The 16,842-nt window shown below is 40.4% G+C and overlaps 1 protein-coding gene across 1 annotated transcript; it reads left to right on the top strand.

The window, feature by feature from the left end:
• Positions 1–8,392: 8,392 nt before the first annotated feature.
• On the top strand, positions 8,393–13,701 carry LOC149838572 (D-3-phosphoglycerate dehydrogenase 1, chloroplastic-like). The gene is made up of 5 exons (XM_090006669.1): positions 8,393–9,067; positions 11,612–11,988; positions 12,342–12,449; positions 12,553–12,648; positions 12,745–13,701. Exons 1-5 carry the CDS (start codon positions 8,467–8,469, stop codon positions 13,414–13,416), a joined length of 1,854 nt encoding a protein of 617 aa, XP_089862795.1. The 5' UTR covers positions 8,393–8,466; the 3' UTR covers positions 13,417–13,701.
• Positions 13,702–16,842: the final 3,141 nt, after the last annotated feature.

A 16,842-nucleotide genomic window follows, 5' to 3' on the forward strand; every position in this document is an offset into this window, starting at 1 on the left:
CTTCGCCTCTGAAGCATATGCTTCAGGTACTGAGGCGTTGGCCTCTCACAACACTGATATTGAGTGTCCATCGTGCATGCGATGGACACTCTACGTGAGTGCATTTTTGTTAAGTAGCTATGGATTAAGCAGCTACCACTCACTCACGTCAATATAAATGTGACTATTGCATTAATAAAGTCAGTGTTATTTGAAAATATCATGATATTTTGGTCATTCAATACAGCATTAATCAAAAGATCACATTTTCTTTATCTTTTCAAAATACCACCGATATTTGCACTATGTATGGTTTTGATCTAACATGGATAGGAATATTCTTAGTTGGATCCTAATCGCTTTCTCTGCCAGATCTGGCTTATCCTCTTTGTTTGTTTTTAACCTTGTGGAAATGTTGAGATTAATATAAGGCTTTTTTTTTTGTTTAAAAAATTTGCTTTGGATTCTAATTTGCTCTTTCCTTTAATGCAAGTATCCCATCCTTAGTGCGAGTGAGAGGAAATCGATACCTACTGTAGTAACTATGACATGAACAATGCAGGTATATATTTAATACAGTCGATTGTACCTACAGTCTAGTTAGAATCTCATGATCCAAGTAACTTTGACTCAATTTAACCTCAGATGTGTTTAGTATGGTTGATTGAGTGGAAATCGATCTTAGCATCATGTTTTTCATTGAAAAAACATGAGTTAAAAAAACTCCAGTATTTTATAGCCCTTGACTTTTGTATTGTCAGAAAAACATGTACACAGGTTGGATTCTGGTGATTCAAAAGGCGGTTCCTATTAAAAAGAGGATGTCCATTGCATTCATCGGGTCGGTTTTAAAAAAATATATTTTGATAAGTGTTTTGTACCAGTGTTGTGAGAGGCGTACGCCTCAGTACCTGAAGCGTACGCCTCAGAGGCGAGGCGCACGCTCAAGGTACTGAGGCGTTGCTGTGATGCGCCCCTCATCAACCTCCGACCAGTTGTGACCACCGACCACCGGAGTTGCTGTGCTGCAGCTGCTGCTCAGTCTTCTCCGACCACCGAACGACCGGCATATCCCTCGCCTCCGTACCAGCTGGGCGGGTGGTCCTTCTCTTACTGCCTCCCCTCCCACCGCTTCACTTCCATTCCAGTTGTGAGAGGCGCCTCAGAGGCGAAGCGCAGGCTCAACGCCTCGCTTCGCCTCATCGCATTTAACAACCTTGTTTTGTACATACAAACGATTGTAACAAATTTTAACCTGATCAATGTATATGGTATATTGGTAATGCTCTCTCTCTCTCTCCTTTTCTAAAGTTGTTCCTCCGACTCCACCAACCCTCTCCGCAATTCTTACTCTTGAAATTGACCGCCTGCCTACCTAAGGGCAGTTCAGGTGAAATCACATTGCACACTTTGAGTGTGCCAAGTTGCCTCCATCTTTGGCTGACAACCTGTCAGTTGTGGAGCTCCATAACATGAGATATGGAGGGCAGCCATGTGCAGCAGCATACTCAAAGTGTGCAATGTGATTACACCTGATCTACCATATGCACACCTAGAGTCAACAACCATATTGTGGGTCCGGACCCATTAGACTTGGGGCCTAAATTTCTTTACTCTTTTGAATAATATGAATATTTTTCCAAAAAAAAAAATGAATGCCAACAACCAAGCTACTAGTGACGTTTCCATCACCAACCTGACCCATCCTTTTCCTCCACCAAATCTTTGGTGGGCCCTATGAGCATTGCGTTAATAAAGGGCAAAAGGCTATTTTACGTACTATACTAATAAGAAATGGCGTTCTCTTCTTTCCTCTCCTTGTGCGCATAGTGACAAACGTTAAAAATGGCAAAATCTCGGGAGTAAAAAACTCGGGAGATTTATTGCCAAGATTTTAAATTTTTTCATAAAATCTTGCATTTTTTGGCAAAATCTTGGCAATAAAAAATAAATTTTATAAGAAAATATAAATAAAATACATTTAAAAATAAAAAACTTGCAATAAATATCGGGTAAAACCGTAAGTATCACGATATTTGTCATAGTTTGAAAATATCACAAGAAATTGCCGTTTTAAAGTTTTAGGCAATTTCTTGCGATATTATCACAAGATTTTTTATAAATCTCGCAATATTTGTTACAGAGCTTGTGAGGCCCCACCGGCCGGGTCATGGATTCTAAGGATAAAGTTGACCCGGACCGCAAGGGCTGCTAGATTTTTGCATGCTAACATGGATAACAACATGTCTCCTTTAGTTATATCAATGTTATCAGAATCGTACGATCCAAATAGAGTCGGTCCTTTAACCAAACAATAGAAACAATACCGGGCTCGATTAGGTTATTGTAAAACATCAGTCCTGTTTCTGCCCTGAATTGATTTATTTACACATTTATAAAAAATAAAAATAAAAACTTTGAAATGGCCTGATTAAGAATCGATCCGATTCGAAACCCTTTTATCACCTTTTTTTTTTTTTGAAAATTGACTCGCTTAATGATCTGATTTTAACTACATTGCTTTAGATGGTACTGCAAATCACTCAAAGACTTCAAGGAGTTTTTGCATCAATAAACTCGCAGATGAGTGAAGCGATTTCTCCATTTTTTTATTTTTATTTTTTTGAACTTCAAGTGTGGAAGTGAACCCCTTTTCTTTTTTTTCTTTTGACAGCAAAAAGAAAGAAAAAGATATGTAAGTAATCCATTTCTTGAATCTGTTACTTGTTCCAAAACATGTTCATAAATGTCTATCTTGAAACAAGGACCCTATGTTCTTCTCAAAATAAATAAATAAATAAGGACACTATGTTCTTCTCAAAAAAAAAAAAATTAAGGACCTATATTCAGGTTTGCCACATTGACAAAAATGCCCCAAATACAACGACACCACCAATATTAAATTCAGACAAAATAACCTCTAGTTTGTTTTGAAAGGAAAATAACCCCTAGTTTTTAGTATCGTGTCTACGTGGAGCACACAAGAATCTTATATTTTAATTCAAAGTGAACAAAATAAAAAACAAAAAATTTGTTGACAGACTTCTCATATATATAAAAAACAAAATTATCTGATCAAATTCTTTACGAAGCTAGCGTTCTGCTATAAAATACAAAAAAGGTGGCACCGCCATCTCTGATCAAATTTTTTTTTTAGGACTATCATTTTCTTTAATGATGAGAATTGTGTGCAGCTTTTCTTTTTAGCAATATCTTGCTATTTGGGATATACAAATCTACCCAATAAGTAAAACGAGTCACGGATGGTTCCTGGTGGGTCCCACTCCAAAAAACTCCTGCCAAGTTTATGAAATCCAAGATATGGCGTTCATGAGTTACTTGTAGGGATGGCAGTGGACCGGGGGATACCGGGCCCCGTTTGAACTGGGGATGAAGGGCATGAAACGGGGATGGAGGCGGGGATGAAGGTTAAAATCTATCCCCATGCGGGGATGGAGGTGGGGATGGACTTACGCTTTCCCCGCCCCACCCTGTCCCCATCTCTATCCCCGCCCCCAATCCTTTAAGGAATGACTATAGACCGAGGGAAAACGGAGCCCCGCCCCGCCTCACCCCTGTTTGGACCGGGGATGGAGGAGATGAAACGGGGATGGAGGCAGGGGTGGAGGTTAAAATTCATTCCCGAAGGTTCAGATTTTGAAACAGGACGAGAATGGAGACCTTGTCCCCCACCCCGGTCCATTGTCATCCCTAGTTACTTGACTAGGGATGGCAGTGGAACGGGAAAAGGGGCTCCACCTAGCTCTGTTTGGACTGGGGATGGAGGACATGAAACGAGAATGGAGGTTAAAATCAAAACCTATGTGGGGATGGACTTACGCTTTTCTCTATTCTATCCTCGTCTTCAATCCCTGCCTTGCCTCACCCCACCTTGTCTCCAATCCCTGCCTTGCCTCGCCCCACCCCGTCTTCTATCCTTCTTTAGGGATAGCACTGAACTGAGGGAAAATGGGGGCCCGGCCCTGCCTCACACCGTTTGGACCGGTAGTGGAAGACATGAAACAGGGATGGAGGTTAAAATAAAAAACTGTGCGGGTATGAAGAGCAGGATGTTGAGACGGGGAGGGGGTGGAGACCTTGTCCCCCGCCCTTGCCCCGATCCACTTTCATCCCTATACTTGACATGTGAAATATGTATTTTTTCTATAATTTCAATTAAAAAGCACTTCACGGACTACAAGGGCTCTACTCATATGGTAAGGCCCACTTGTAAAGGCCACTAAACAGAACATCGAGTGCAAACGGGTCAGATTCATGTTGTATCCTACTAAATTTGGATTTAAATCCAAAATACAAATAGTAGATCTGAATCCAAATCAGATCCCAAGAGGTTAAATTGAATCTAGATCTGAAATACATGTGGTAATATTGGATCCAAAAAAAATGTAGAAGAAAATGAGCTCTTTACGTGTAAAAAAAAATGTATTCGAGTTGGATTTTGATTCGGATAAACTCTAAATCCGACTTAAAATACTCATCCGAATCCAACCCAAATCCGAAAATGACCTGATTGAACAAATCTAAATCCACATTCACATTTTACTTAAAGGATTCATATCCTAAAAAATATGCCAGACTTGGATCAGATATCCCAACATATTCGATCTGTTTGCAACCCTAATTACATGGGGCGCGTCTTTTGCCTGCAAGGTCGAAGCTGGTGTACTCCTCGGTGGGCAGGGAAACCTCAAGGGTTTTACCAACCAGTGGCCAGCCAATGTGGGGTCGGGGATGTGGGGTTTTCCCTTGTATATTCAAAACTAACTACTCAAAATCTCAAATGTGATCTAGTATAGTAAAAACCAATTGAGATGTGAGTTCAAAAACTTGGTTCAGATGGCTTGATAGAGTTGGATAGAAGAGACGTGGATCAATTAATAATGACTTTCAAGTTTTTAACAATGGTATGACAACTAGCTCTGGTTTGGGCCACCAAAATTTATAAAAACTTTGATAAGTTTTTTTTTTTTTTCAAACCTTATAAAAACCTACTCTCTTATCACAATCAATAGCTTCAAGAGCTGATCCCTATAAAATCAAGCTATCTCATTCTGGTCATAATCATTAATTGATATCACTCAGATATTGAATTTCTTGTGATAATAGTGAGAAAGTTGCAAGCTGTGAACTTTTTAATAAGATCATGAATCTGAAATCTGGACTATTTTCAATATATTATAATTTTATCACAAAATTTTATGTTTTTGAAATTTTCATGTGTTTCAAATTTTAATTTATCTTATATTATAATTCTAAATATGCCAAGTATTTTTTATATTTTCCAAAAAATAATTTTTTAATTTATTTATGAGATTTTTTCTTCCTCAAAAATCCCAAGAACAAGATTTGTGACTATGGGTCCAATACTACGGAATTTTTCAGGTGAAATCCTTTGATTTGGCACCATAATTTAAGTGCTTAACTAGGCTCCCAACCAAATTCAAACCGCTCAATTGATCAGGAAGGAGCTAATAAAAGTACTAAATGGATTTGGGTGTATCGACTCCAAACCTAGAGCGAGATGAATTGTGGCTGAAACAAAAACGGATCATAAACCGACCCAATATGGGATCGGGTCCAAGGCCTATGATACTGGGTCAAGGCCAAAATCCAGGCTTTCTGGTGCCAAAACCCAGCAAAATGTTTGAAAAAAGTGCATTGCAAGTTTGGTCCAGCCTTTCCTACATGAATATCCAGAATAATATATTCTTACCCAAGTCCAATCGGGATTCAACTTGTAAGCACTCACAGAAGACCAAACAGCCCTGGATTGGAAGTTGAAACCCAACTAGGACTTGGAGTACACTGGCGGGGCTGTCAATGGATCGGATATCCAACACATTCGGGTTTACTGGGGCTGGTAAACAAACCGATCTGTTTGCCCTCAACGAGAACTAGGGCTGGTAAACAAACAGAGCAGCTTGTGGCTCCCGGTTCGGCTTGCCTGAAGCTCGTTTATGATCGTCAAGTTGGCTCCGCGAGACGAGCCACGAGCTGCTCGAATAGTGTAACTGAGCCGAGCATGAACAATGGGTGTGTGTCTTGGCTTGGCTCGTTTAGATGAGCTTATATAGGATTTACGTGTGATACATGTTAAAAAAACATATAGAAGCTTAAATTGGTTTAGTTGGGTATGTAGTCAACCAAGAGTTCAGGTTTCCATTTTAATAAAATGGACCCTATAAAAATAATGTTTTTTTATTTAACAAGCCATCTCGTGTGACTCGGCTCGTCTGGCTTGGGCTTGTATGAACTCGAGCTCAGCTTGGCTCGCAGGAGCCAGATGAGCCGACTGAGCAGTGGTTGCTGTAAATGATCCGAGCCCAAACAACCTTGGTTCGTTCAGATGCCTAAAACCGATCCCTATAATTTAAATGGTGTTTAAAATATAACTTTTACTCAAAAAATACATATAAAATACCTAGTAAGGAATTGGATTGGGTCGCATATCAATGGTATTTTAAAAAAAAATATGCGATTTTGAAATAGTTGTATTCTTTTTTTTTGTGTGTGTGTGTAATAAATGAAATTATTGTATTCTGATGGTACACATGTAGAGTTATTTAAAAAAATTATACCTGAATTTTTTATATATCATCAAAATTCATAGGCAATTCAAACGCATATCACATTTGTTTAATGATTAACCAAAACCATCCATATGTTTACTGCCTAAGCTGGACAGTTCTTATTTGTACTCAAGTTTTTTATTCTACCCTATGCAATTATAAAAAAGACAAACATACCCTCCCATATTTTCCTATAAAATCTGTCTTCCACCACCAATTCAGTCACAGTCGCTCATCTTCACCACCAATTCACCATCTTCCACCACCAATTCAGTCACAGTCGCTCATGGTCATGGACATGGACATGGAAGTACTCTCTCTCTCTCTCTCATTTTCCTTTTATCACTTTTTTGCTTTTATAGCAAAGGAGGTGGCCCCTGACGATACGTACGGTGACAACTGAATATTCTCCGGCCAGATGATGGCCGGAAATATGACCAATTCTCCAACCACCCATGTGGGCAGGAACGCAGCTAACAGTGCCAACCACCCAAAGTGGTTATGGCCACCCGTAATTGTTGCAACACTGTTAAGGGCAAGGCAACCCAACCCCCTTATTTGTTTAATTACGTGGTTGTCCACTCAACTTTAGTCTTGTTTGTTTTGCGGCCACCGGATGCCATTAAAAGCTGCTTTCTTTTATTTACACGGATAAACCATACTTATGGTCGCTGTTCTGGCAGCCTAAAACTCTATGGGGCTTATCCCTTGCCCCCAAGGAGTCGCCACGCTTTGACTCGCATAAAGGGTGACGCCCATGAGATTTGAACCTAGACCACATGCCTAGTGGCCTAGGTCCCATCCCACTAGGCCAAACCCCTTTGGGGTGGCTTGAAAAGCTGCATGATAGCAGCATCTGGGGGTGATTGGTCGATGCCAACCGGAAGTCATGTGGACCAGCATATGGGCCATTGCATACTGTCCGATCTAACAGATTAGATCAGAGACAATCTTTAGTGGCGAGCACAACCGTCGGTAAAAGTTTTTTCATATACATACCCCATGCGCAGCTTTGATCCGAATGTGGTTTGCATTGTACAGAGTTTGCACCGAGCAATTTTCTCTTAATTTGGGTTATAAAAAAAAATCATATTAATTTGATAGTCTATAAGATTTAAAGAGGTGAGATGTTAGATTGACTGGTTTTGAAGAATTAGTGGCGGTGAAATGCCCACCTATGCCACCTCAATCCATAGCTAGCTGGTTAGGGGAACAGCCCTACTCGCTAGTTAAGGCTCCTAAATGACCATTTAGTGATAAAAGCTAGTAGGGGTGTTTAAAGTTTTTTTTTTATTATTATAAACCGTGGTTAAGGGGGGAATAATCTTATGATTTTTAATATGAATTGAATCTAGGACGGTCTTGAACTTTTCTTTCTATAAATTTGAATTATAAAAAAAATCAGGTATGTTTTAGTAAATAGCTTTTATTTTTATATTTATGTGTATTTTCCTGATTTTTTTTGTAAAGCCATATTCTCGACAGCAAATTAGTGACATTTGGACAATCCTTGATAGGGTCCGAGTATCTTTACGTGCATATCCTGAAATTTCATCTACAGCCCACGGTTCAATCATTCGGGTCGTAGCTCCGACTCGATCCGCTTGCTTCCTCGATCCCGAAGTCCAAAAGCGTCCCCATTCCCGTAAAAGGAAATGGTCCTTTTGTAAATTTAAGATTTTCCGTACCCCTTTCCCGTCAGAAATATATTTTCGCGATTCCCTAGAGAAAGGTTTTAGACAAAAAAAGTATCCGTTATTAACCCCAATTTTGTCGAAAGCCCGCTTAATAAATACCCCCCCGTACTGAGTCTCTCCATTTTTTGGGTTTTCAGTTTTTACTCTCACAGCAAACCGCGCGAGAGAGAGCACAGGAGAGAAGAGAAGCAGCAGAAGCGATGGCCGCCATCTCCGCACCCTCCGTTCCGGCGTCATCCTCCTTTCACGGACGATCCTCCGTCACTGCCTCCCCTCGGATCTCCTCATCCTCAGTTTCCTTCCGGGGACTCCCCTCCCGGACTCCCTCCTCTCTGATCGGCCGTCCCCTGAAGCCCTTGCCGTCGCCCCTCAGGCTGTTCCCCGCCGTCAAGAGCGGAGGCCTGGAGATACAGGCTACCGGATCGAAGCCGACGATCCTCGTCGCCGAGAAGCTCGGCGAGGCCGGCCTCGAGCTCCTCCGGAGCTTCGCCAACGTCGACTGCTCCTACAACCTCACGCCGGAGGAGCTCTGCGCCAAGATCTCGCTCTGCGACGCGCTGATCGTCAGGAGCGGGACGAAGGTCACGCGGGAGGTGTTCGAGGCCGCCAGGGGCCGGCTGAAGGTTGTCGGGAGGGCCGGGGTCGGGATCGACAATGTGGATCTGCAGGCGGCCACGGAGTCCGGGTGCCTCGTGGTCAATGCGCCGACGGCCAACACCGTCGCGGCTGCCGAGCACGGGATCGCTCTCTTGGCCGCCATGTCGAGAAACGTCGCGCAGGCGGATGCCTCCATGAAAGCCGGTACGGTTCTAGTTGGCCTCTGGATTTCGATCGTGGTTTATTTGCTTCTTTCTGATATTCATCTTCATTTTCTTTCGTAGCATGTTGCGATCTGTTATGACTACCTAGAGTTGAGTGTTTGTCATAGTGATTTGCTCAAAACTGATGTTCATATATCCGCTTGATCTGAAAATTTCTGGATCTATCGCCATTTTACTTCTGGTTTCTCTTGTTTTAGCTGAGGATGGAAAAGAGTCGGAGATCAGATGGCCTCTGTTCACGGTTTTAGTAAACATGTTCTGTATGTGTTGAAATGATAACGCAAAATCCTGGCTTGCTGGTACAAAATTTTTGTATACTTATTTGTGGACATCTTTGATATGCTGTGCATTTAGAATCATGCGCTTTCTAGATGAAATTTCTTTCTCCATGCATTTCATATTAATAAGAAAAGAAAGGATGATGTTAGTTTCATAGGTTCTTACGAGCTAGAAGAAATTACGTTTTTCTCAAACCTCAGTATTGGCAGTTGTTTGTTATCGTACTTTTTCTCTTTACTGAGTTTGTAGATCATATTGACAGTTTAGTGTAGCTAGGTAACGGATCTGGTTTTTCACTTGGCAAATAGGCCTTTGGGCTGTGATGCAGTCTGATTCTATGTGTCCGGAGAAACAAAAGTGATCCACGACAATTTGGCATACGTGGGTTAGGTTTATTTTATTCAAATCTTCTGACTACGTCTTTGTATTTTCCTATTGATTGTCACCGCGTCAGAGTATTTTTTTATTGCTCTCTTTTGATTAGACACTTTTATGAAAAGGTCAGATGGGTATCAATTTGGCAGCAAGCTGTTACTGAGAAGCTATCAGCTGTAGCACGAGGATACATGGGATGTTGATCCAGTAACCTTGTGGAGAATCTATATTAGGTTTCGAGCAGGAAAAGTGAAATCCTTTTTATTACTTGAAACTTGAAATGTGTACAAACATTGAGGGAAGTTCTCATTGGGATGTTGAGGAGTTCTACCGTTAACTGATTGTGATGCCTTTTCTTCTATCCTTTCCCATGTTTTCTCTCCTTCAAAGTTTCCATTTATGCAATCATAGAAGCATCCTTTGCTTGATTGCAGGTATTAGTTTTTAGAGTTATTGAGGGCTTCTTTAAGTTGATCTGGCTATCTGTCCACATGTTTTCTTAGACAAGTTCTTCTTCTTGATATCTTCATGATGATAGAGACAACCTATTGCTGTGTGGAAGGCTATGTAAAAGTCTTGTTATCAATTATCGATGAATGCTTATGTCCTTGGATAAACTGCTTTCATCTGAGTAGCGTGGCTATTTTCTTCATATGATGCAGTTTGTGGGTAAATATTATTTCAAAAACTCCAGCAACAGTCGGCCAATATATGATATGGATCTTGATATTTATCTCTGCTCTCTAGATAGTGTTTCTGTTATTATGTCCACATTTTATATCTTACATGATATTGTGCATTCTCTTTATGTTGTTGGTTATTTTGCTCTATTTCCTCAGGTATCAGGTTAATCTATTGCAAGGCTGTTAGGCGCATAATGGATTTATACCTGACTTATTATTTGTGTTTTCATTATTGAGTTTGTGATTAGAGGGTAATTTTGATTGGGGTTGTGTCGGAGATGTTACTGATCAATGTTCTGGAGTGAGATATGTTTCTGTCAAAAATTCTTTGCTTTCGAAGGAAATAAATAATCACAAAAGTCCTATTAATGCTAGTTGGGTATATATTGTGCAATTGTCGAGGCCATGGCTCCAGCACAGCAGCATCTTCTATGGGTGTATCTTTCCGATGGTTAATTATAATTGCAACTGATGGAAAGAGTATGGTGTTTGTTGTTATAAACCAGCTTGTTACACACCTAGCATTTTAAGGTCGATTGCCATTTGGTTCAATATCATCAAACAAGCAAGGTGCGTGAGTTCATAGCATTTGAGAAGTGTGGATTGCACACTTGATTCTAGACCCTCAAGGAACTGCAAATGTTACAAACTGATGACAATCCTAACACCTAAGGACTTCAAGGTGTTGTTTCTTTTTTTCTTTTGTGTGTGCGTGTGTGAACACCTGTGTTTGTGTGTGCACAGCCATTATGCATACAGACATGGAGATCCACTGTGAAATACACAGCTTGTTTGCACTATTTTTGAATTTTCTTTCCGAGTTTTATGCTTAGAATGCTAACCTCAAATTAAAATTGGTGGTGATGCTTTGAAACACAGGTATCTTTTTCTCTTTCATCAGAGGAAACATAGTTCCATGAACCTTGAAATATAGATGATAAAGACACCATGTTACTGTTACAATCTACCCTATAAACATAGAACAACATTGAAGGTTGGGAATGGCGTATTTTCAAATCATGTACGATGGGAGCTTTGTGAGGTTTCATAGGCATTTTGCATATAGTGAATGCATTTTTTACCAATGATTTCTATTAGTATTTTGTTTTATGATTGAGCGGATGAATTCCTTTTTCATATCTTCTATGGTGATACTGTTTGTGGTGTGATTTTTTTGTATGAATTAGGGAAATGGCAAAGGAACAAATTTGTTGGTGTCTCCCTTGTTGGGAAGACATTAGCCATTATGGGATTTGGAAAAGTTGGTTCTGAAGTTGCTAGACGCGCAAAAGGTCTTGGGATGCATGTCATTGCACATGATCCATATGCTCCAGCTGACAGAGCTCGTGCTATTGGTGTTGAACTTGTTAGCTTGGATCAGGCAATATCGACTGCAGATTTCATCTCGCTTCACATGCCACTAACCCCTTCTACGTCAAAGATGTTCAATGATCAAGCCTTCGAAAAGATGAAGGAGGGTGTGCGCATTATTAATGTTGCAAGGGGTGGTGTGATTGATGAAGATGCACTGGTTAGGGCACTCGACAGTGGCAAGGTTGCTCAGGTACTGGTCCAGATTCATTTCTTATGTTTTGTCGTGGTTATATGAGCTTGACTGGTTTCTGAAGTTTCGCATCCTTTGTATAAGTATACTAATGCTCATTATGTAATCTAAAAACATTTTTCCATGTTGATGTATATTTATGACGCATGCACATTTCTGTAGTGGATTCTTTTGCATTCTCTCATGCAATAGTGTATTTTTCAAGTGTACATGCATCTGCTGTGCACATACACAGACACAGATCCATTCTCTGTTTGATCATGATAAAATAGGGGGTGCTACCTCTTACTGCAACATGTGCATAACACATTTATATCCAGCTTTGTTGAATTGTAGCATCGCTTTTGAAACAGGCAGCACTAGATGTATTTACAGTAGAGCCTCCCAAAGATAGCAAGTTAGTCCAGCACGAGAAAGTCACAGTGACACCTCACCTTGGAGCCAGCACAATTGAAGCTCAGGTTTGTCTTGCCTGTTCATTTATTTTATCTTATCAAATGTGCTCTTTGTTGTCATCGTTACAGCTTGTAGTCTCAACTAAAATTCTGTCATACAAATCTCCAGGAGGGTGTAGCTATAGAAATTGCAGAGGCTGTTGTTGGAGCACTAAAAGGTGAACTTGCTGCAACTGCTGTGAATGCTCCCATGGTTCCTGCTGAGGTACATAAATGCTCTTTAGCCTTCCTCCCCATTCAGACAATTGATGAGATATTGCTACATCTGTTGATCAATGTTTCCGTTTTTCCATTTGAGTAGGTCTTGTCAGAGTTGGCACCTTATGTGGTGCTGGCAGAGAAGCTTGGCCGGCTGGCTGTGCAATTGGTAGCAGGAGGAAGTGGTGTGAAATCAGTCAAGGTTGTATACACATCGGCACGAGATCCTGATGATTTGGACACAAGGCTACTCCGAGCAATGATCACGAAGGGTATCATTGAGCCTATCTCCAGTACCTTTGTCAACCTTGTGAATGCTGACTTTACAGCCAAACAAAGGGGTCTCAGGATTAGCGAGGAACGGATTGTTCATGATGGATCGCCGGAGATCCCTCTTGAATCAATTCAGGTGCAGATAGCCCATGTGGAGTCTCGGTTTCAGAGTGCCATAGCTGACTCTGGTGAAGTGAGAGTTGAAGGCAAGGTGAAGGATGGGATGCCTCACCTGACACTGGTAGGATCATTCAGTGTGGATGTCAGTCTCGAGGGGAACCTGATCCTGTGCAGGCAGGTCGATCAACCTGGTATGATTGGTAGGGTTGGTAGCATCCTGGGGGAGGAGAATGTGAATGTCAGTTTCATGAGTGTGGGAAGAATAGCACCTAGGAAGCATGCTATCATGGCGATCGGTGTCGATGAAGAACCGGAAAAAAGTACCCTGAAAAGGATCGGTGACATACCAGCCATTGAAGAGTTTGTGTTCCTCAATCTATAAAGGTAACAGTGGGATGAAGATGTTGATGCCAACTATTGGATGCCCATTTTTCTCATTAGGGTGCACTTATAATTGTTTCCCGTGAGTAGTCTATCAGCTGGTCCGTTTTTCCTTGAATTAGTTTTTGTTTCCTCTCCTTTACCAAGCTCTTGTTCTTGTGGTGTTGTGAGGTAAAAGATCATTGTTGGTATGGTCGGTGACATTATGTCCCTGAAAATAAAAGAGGGCAATGGAGTTATGTGTTACTTGCATCTAGTCGTGCCCATCATGAACTTCATTCTAAAATATGAGCCTTTGCGATTGCATTACTGATACTTGGTGTTTGAATGCAAAACTCTTCAAATCCATGTTTATTAGATATTTAAAGTCCGATCTTGCCAGGAGATTGAAACAAGATATCTGCAGAACTAGAAAAAAATGCCTGCCCCTATTTTTCACACCCCTTTGAGCTCTATCAGACCAGTGTTTGGTACAATCAGAACCGGCTGGTAATGTCTCTGGTTTTGTGACGAGGAGCAGGGTGCTGCTGCTATTCAAGAAACCAATTAGTTAGCGTGGCCTGGCTTACTGTGCAAACCAAACATCGGGCCGTCTGTTGTTTAATTGTTCCAACTATTTGCTACATTCGTGACCCTGTTTTTAACTGTTGCTGCTGTTTGTGCTTCGGAAGCAATTTCCCGCGTGGATTGCTGACAGTGTAAAAGCGATTTTTTGCCAAAATCTTTTTCTTTATGCTGTATCAATAATGCTTTGTGCATGTTGCATAATCATGGTTCCTTTGATCTTTGGATTTGCATCATTGAGTCTCTATTCATTGTGAAAACTCTATATAAGAAAATCCCTTGCACAAAAGCGTAGGGTAGGTTTTTTTTTCATAGCAGAGCCGGGGGAATTAAGCCCCCCTCCTGTTACAAAGAAAGACTATCAAACCCAATCCGGAGGTCATTGACTCCATACAACTAGATCCCCCAGGTGAGGAACAGACCACATGAGCTGACGGTAGGATTGCAATCAAGATCCGAAATGCTAGAGTAGACCTGAGGTATTATTGAGCTCACGTATAAAGTGAATCTCATGTGATTCCAAATCACAACGTGAACATATGATTTGAAATTGAGACTCCATATCACATGCTATTCCAAGGGGACTTTTGGTTGCATCTCATGTGATTTGGGATCTCATGAGATTTATAAAATAAATCTCATTTGAACAATATCTCAAAAGCAATCAAATATAAAAAAAAATCGCATAATTTCAAAATCAAGCTTCATAAAAAGTGAATTGACACAAAAACTCAAAAGTGAGATTTAAGGTACGTTCGGGTGCCTCAACTCAATGAAATCATTATGATTCCAAATGCCAGGGTTGCTGCGAAATCACAGGTTTGAACAAGAAATTTCATGCTTTTAAAATCACTTTCTTAGGTTTCCACGTGAGAACACAAACAGAAGGTTGGAGAGATTCACTCTCTCATGAGGTTTCATGAGATTCTCATGATATTTTGAAAGTGAATTTCTTTTGAACAATATTTTTACTTTTTAAAAACACAACCAAACACTCCAAATCAATTTTACTCATGCAAAATTGTATTTTATATGTGTACTTTGTTTTTTATACACAAGAAATATAAATTGTACAGAAAATATAAATTGTATCACGAGATTTTTTTCTCGATATTTATGTTTTAAACAATTTTTTAATTTTTTTTTCTTGTTTGCGATGTATATTTTCCGTCGCTATTTAATATCGGCGTCAAATTTAGCGACGGATTAGAGACGAATATTAATTCATCGCAAACGTGAATCGGTCAATATTTTTGTGATGGATTTTAATTTATCGCTAAGTCCGTCGCTACAATAGCGACGGAATTAGCGATGGATTTTAATCCATCGCAAAACCAAAATCTTTGTATATTAATGACGGCCTTGCGACGAATCATGGCATTCGCTAATTCATCGCAAATTAGCGACGGAATGTGCGACAGATAGTTTCCGTCGCTAATTAACGACTATAATTTTGCGATGAAAGCTATCCGTCGTTAAGCCGACGCTAATCCATCGCTAAACTGTTTAGCGACGGATTGAGGTCGTCGCTAATCCACAGATTTCTTGTAGTGGTATTTTTTTCAATTACCATTAAGCATGAATATGTGAATAACAAATGCTTGATTTTTTTTTTGAATATATTATTAATATAGTTTATTAGTAATTATATTTTCTTTTCACTGTGTGTTGCCCACTAAGGGATGTCGATGGTCGGGGTTGACCTAGACCAGACCCATATCAAACCCTATAGGGTCTGGGTTTAGTGATAAAAAAGGAGGTCCAATTTAAAACTGCCCAAAGGGTCCAATTAGTATATGGAGCCGGGTATGGTCTGTGAAATTTCATACCAAACTCAGATCCCATCTGAGTTTCAATTAAGACCCATGATTTTTTATTTAAATAAGATTAAAAAATATTATTTTGCCAGGTATGGACAGGGTCTGCTTCATGTAATCCTTATAGGATTTGTTTTTTTTTTTTTTTCTTACAGTGGACCCGATACCAGCAACTCAAAAACAGATTCGGGTTTAGACTCATCTGGGACAACCCGACGAGTCTAACCCTGTTGACACCCATAGTGCCCAACCTAGTTTAAAGTCCTGGCTCCGCCCTTGATGGTGTAACCATGCAGTGAAGATAATCTGGCATTGTTTGGACCCTGCTAGCTAGGGTGGGAGTTTATGCAATTGGTAAAGACATAATCCAACTACCTTGGTGGTTGATGTTTGGAAACTAGCCGCTAGGATGAGAATTTATGCATTTGAGAAAGGAAGCGAGACTTTGTATTTGCACTAAATCTTGGATTTGGTAACTACCTACCAGAGGCGGTAGCTGCTAAATCCAGGAGATTTAGCAGCTGCTACTTTTCTAAATGCATAAATTGCCTCCAACTACTACCAGCTTTCTTTATTTTTTTATGACGAGAAACCCTTACCGAAGCGAGGAAAAACCCCGGGTGGGGCCTCACGACCACCCTGCCTTACATGGCCCACCTCTGAAAGCTGCATATACACCCGTGCACCAGAAAGGGTTTGATCCAAGGTCTTCAACTCAACACCTTCTCAACCCCCACTGTGCTACCAGCTTTCAGACAGAGCCATAAGAGATTTTGTCTTGGTCAGTAATTTAAACTGATGCAACTCACCACATCCGGATCAGAGCTATGATTTTTGTTGGATGTCAGACCAATGAAGCCTGAACCAAATATTTTTAAGTAAAAAAACTTAAAAAATATAAATTATAACCTTAGCCTAGCTGAGGCGCATGTATTAAGTAAAAATTATTTCAAATAATATTAAAGTATAACCTTAACCTGAACCTGGACCCAGCTACCTTTCATTTGGGTAGATTCGGGTGCACCATGATGGATCGAGTACCTGAC

The sequence above is a fragment of the Nuphar pumila genome, chromosome 5 (genome assembly GCF_984573655.1).
Source record: "Nuphar pumila chromosome 5, dmNupPumi1.hap1.1, whole genome shotgun sequence".
Taxonomy (NCBI): Eukaryota; Viridiplantae; Streptophyta; class Magnoliopsida; order Nymphaeales; family Nymphaeaceae; genus Nuphar; species Nuphar pumila.

Excerpts from the sequence above, each read along its gene's own strand:
- LOC149838572 (XM_090006669.1), top strand. The coding sequence starts at position 8,467 with ATGGCCGCCATCTCCGCACCCTCCGTTCCGGCGTCATCCTCCTTTCAC. Across the intron at positions 9,068-11,611 it reads GGATGCCTCCATGAAAGCCG|GGAAATGGCAAAGGAACAAA; the intron begins GTACGGTTCTAG and ends TGTATGAATTAG. Across the intron at positions 12,450-12,552 it reads CCAGCACAATTGAAGCTCAG|GAGGGTGTAGCTATAGAAAT; the intron begins GTTTGTCTTGCC and ends ACAAATCTCCAG.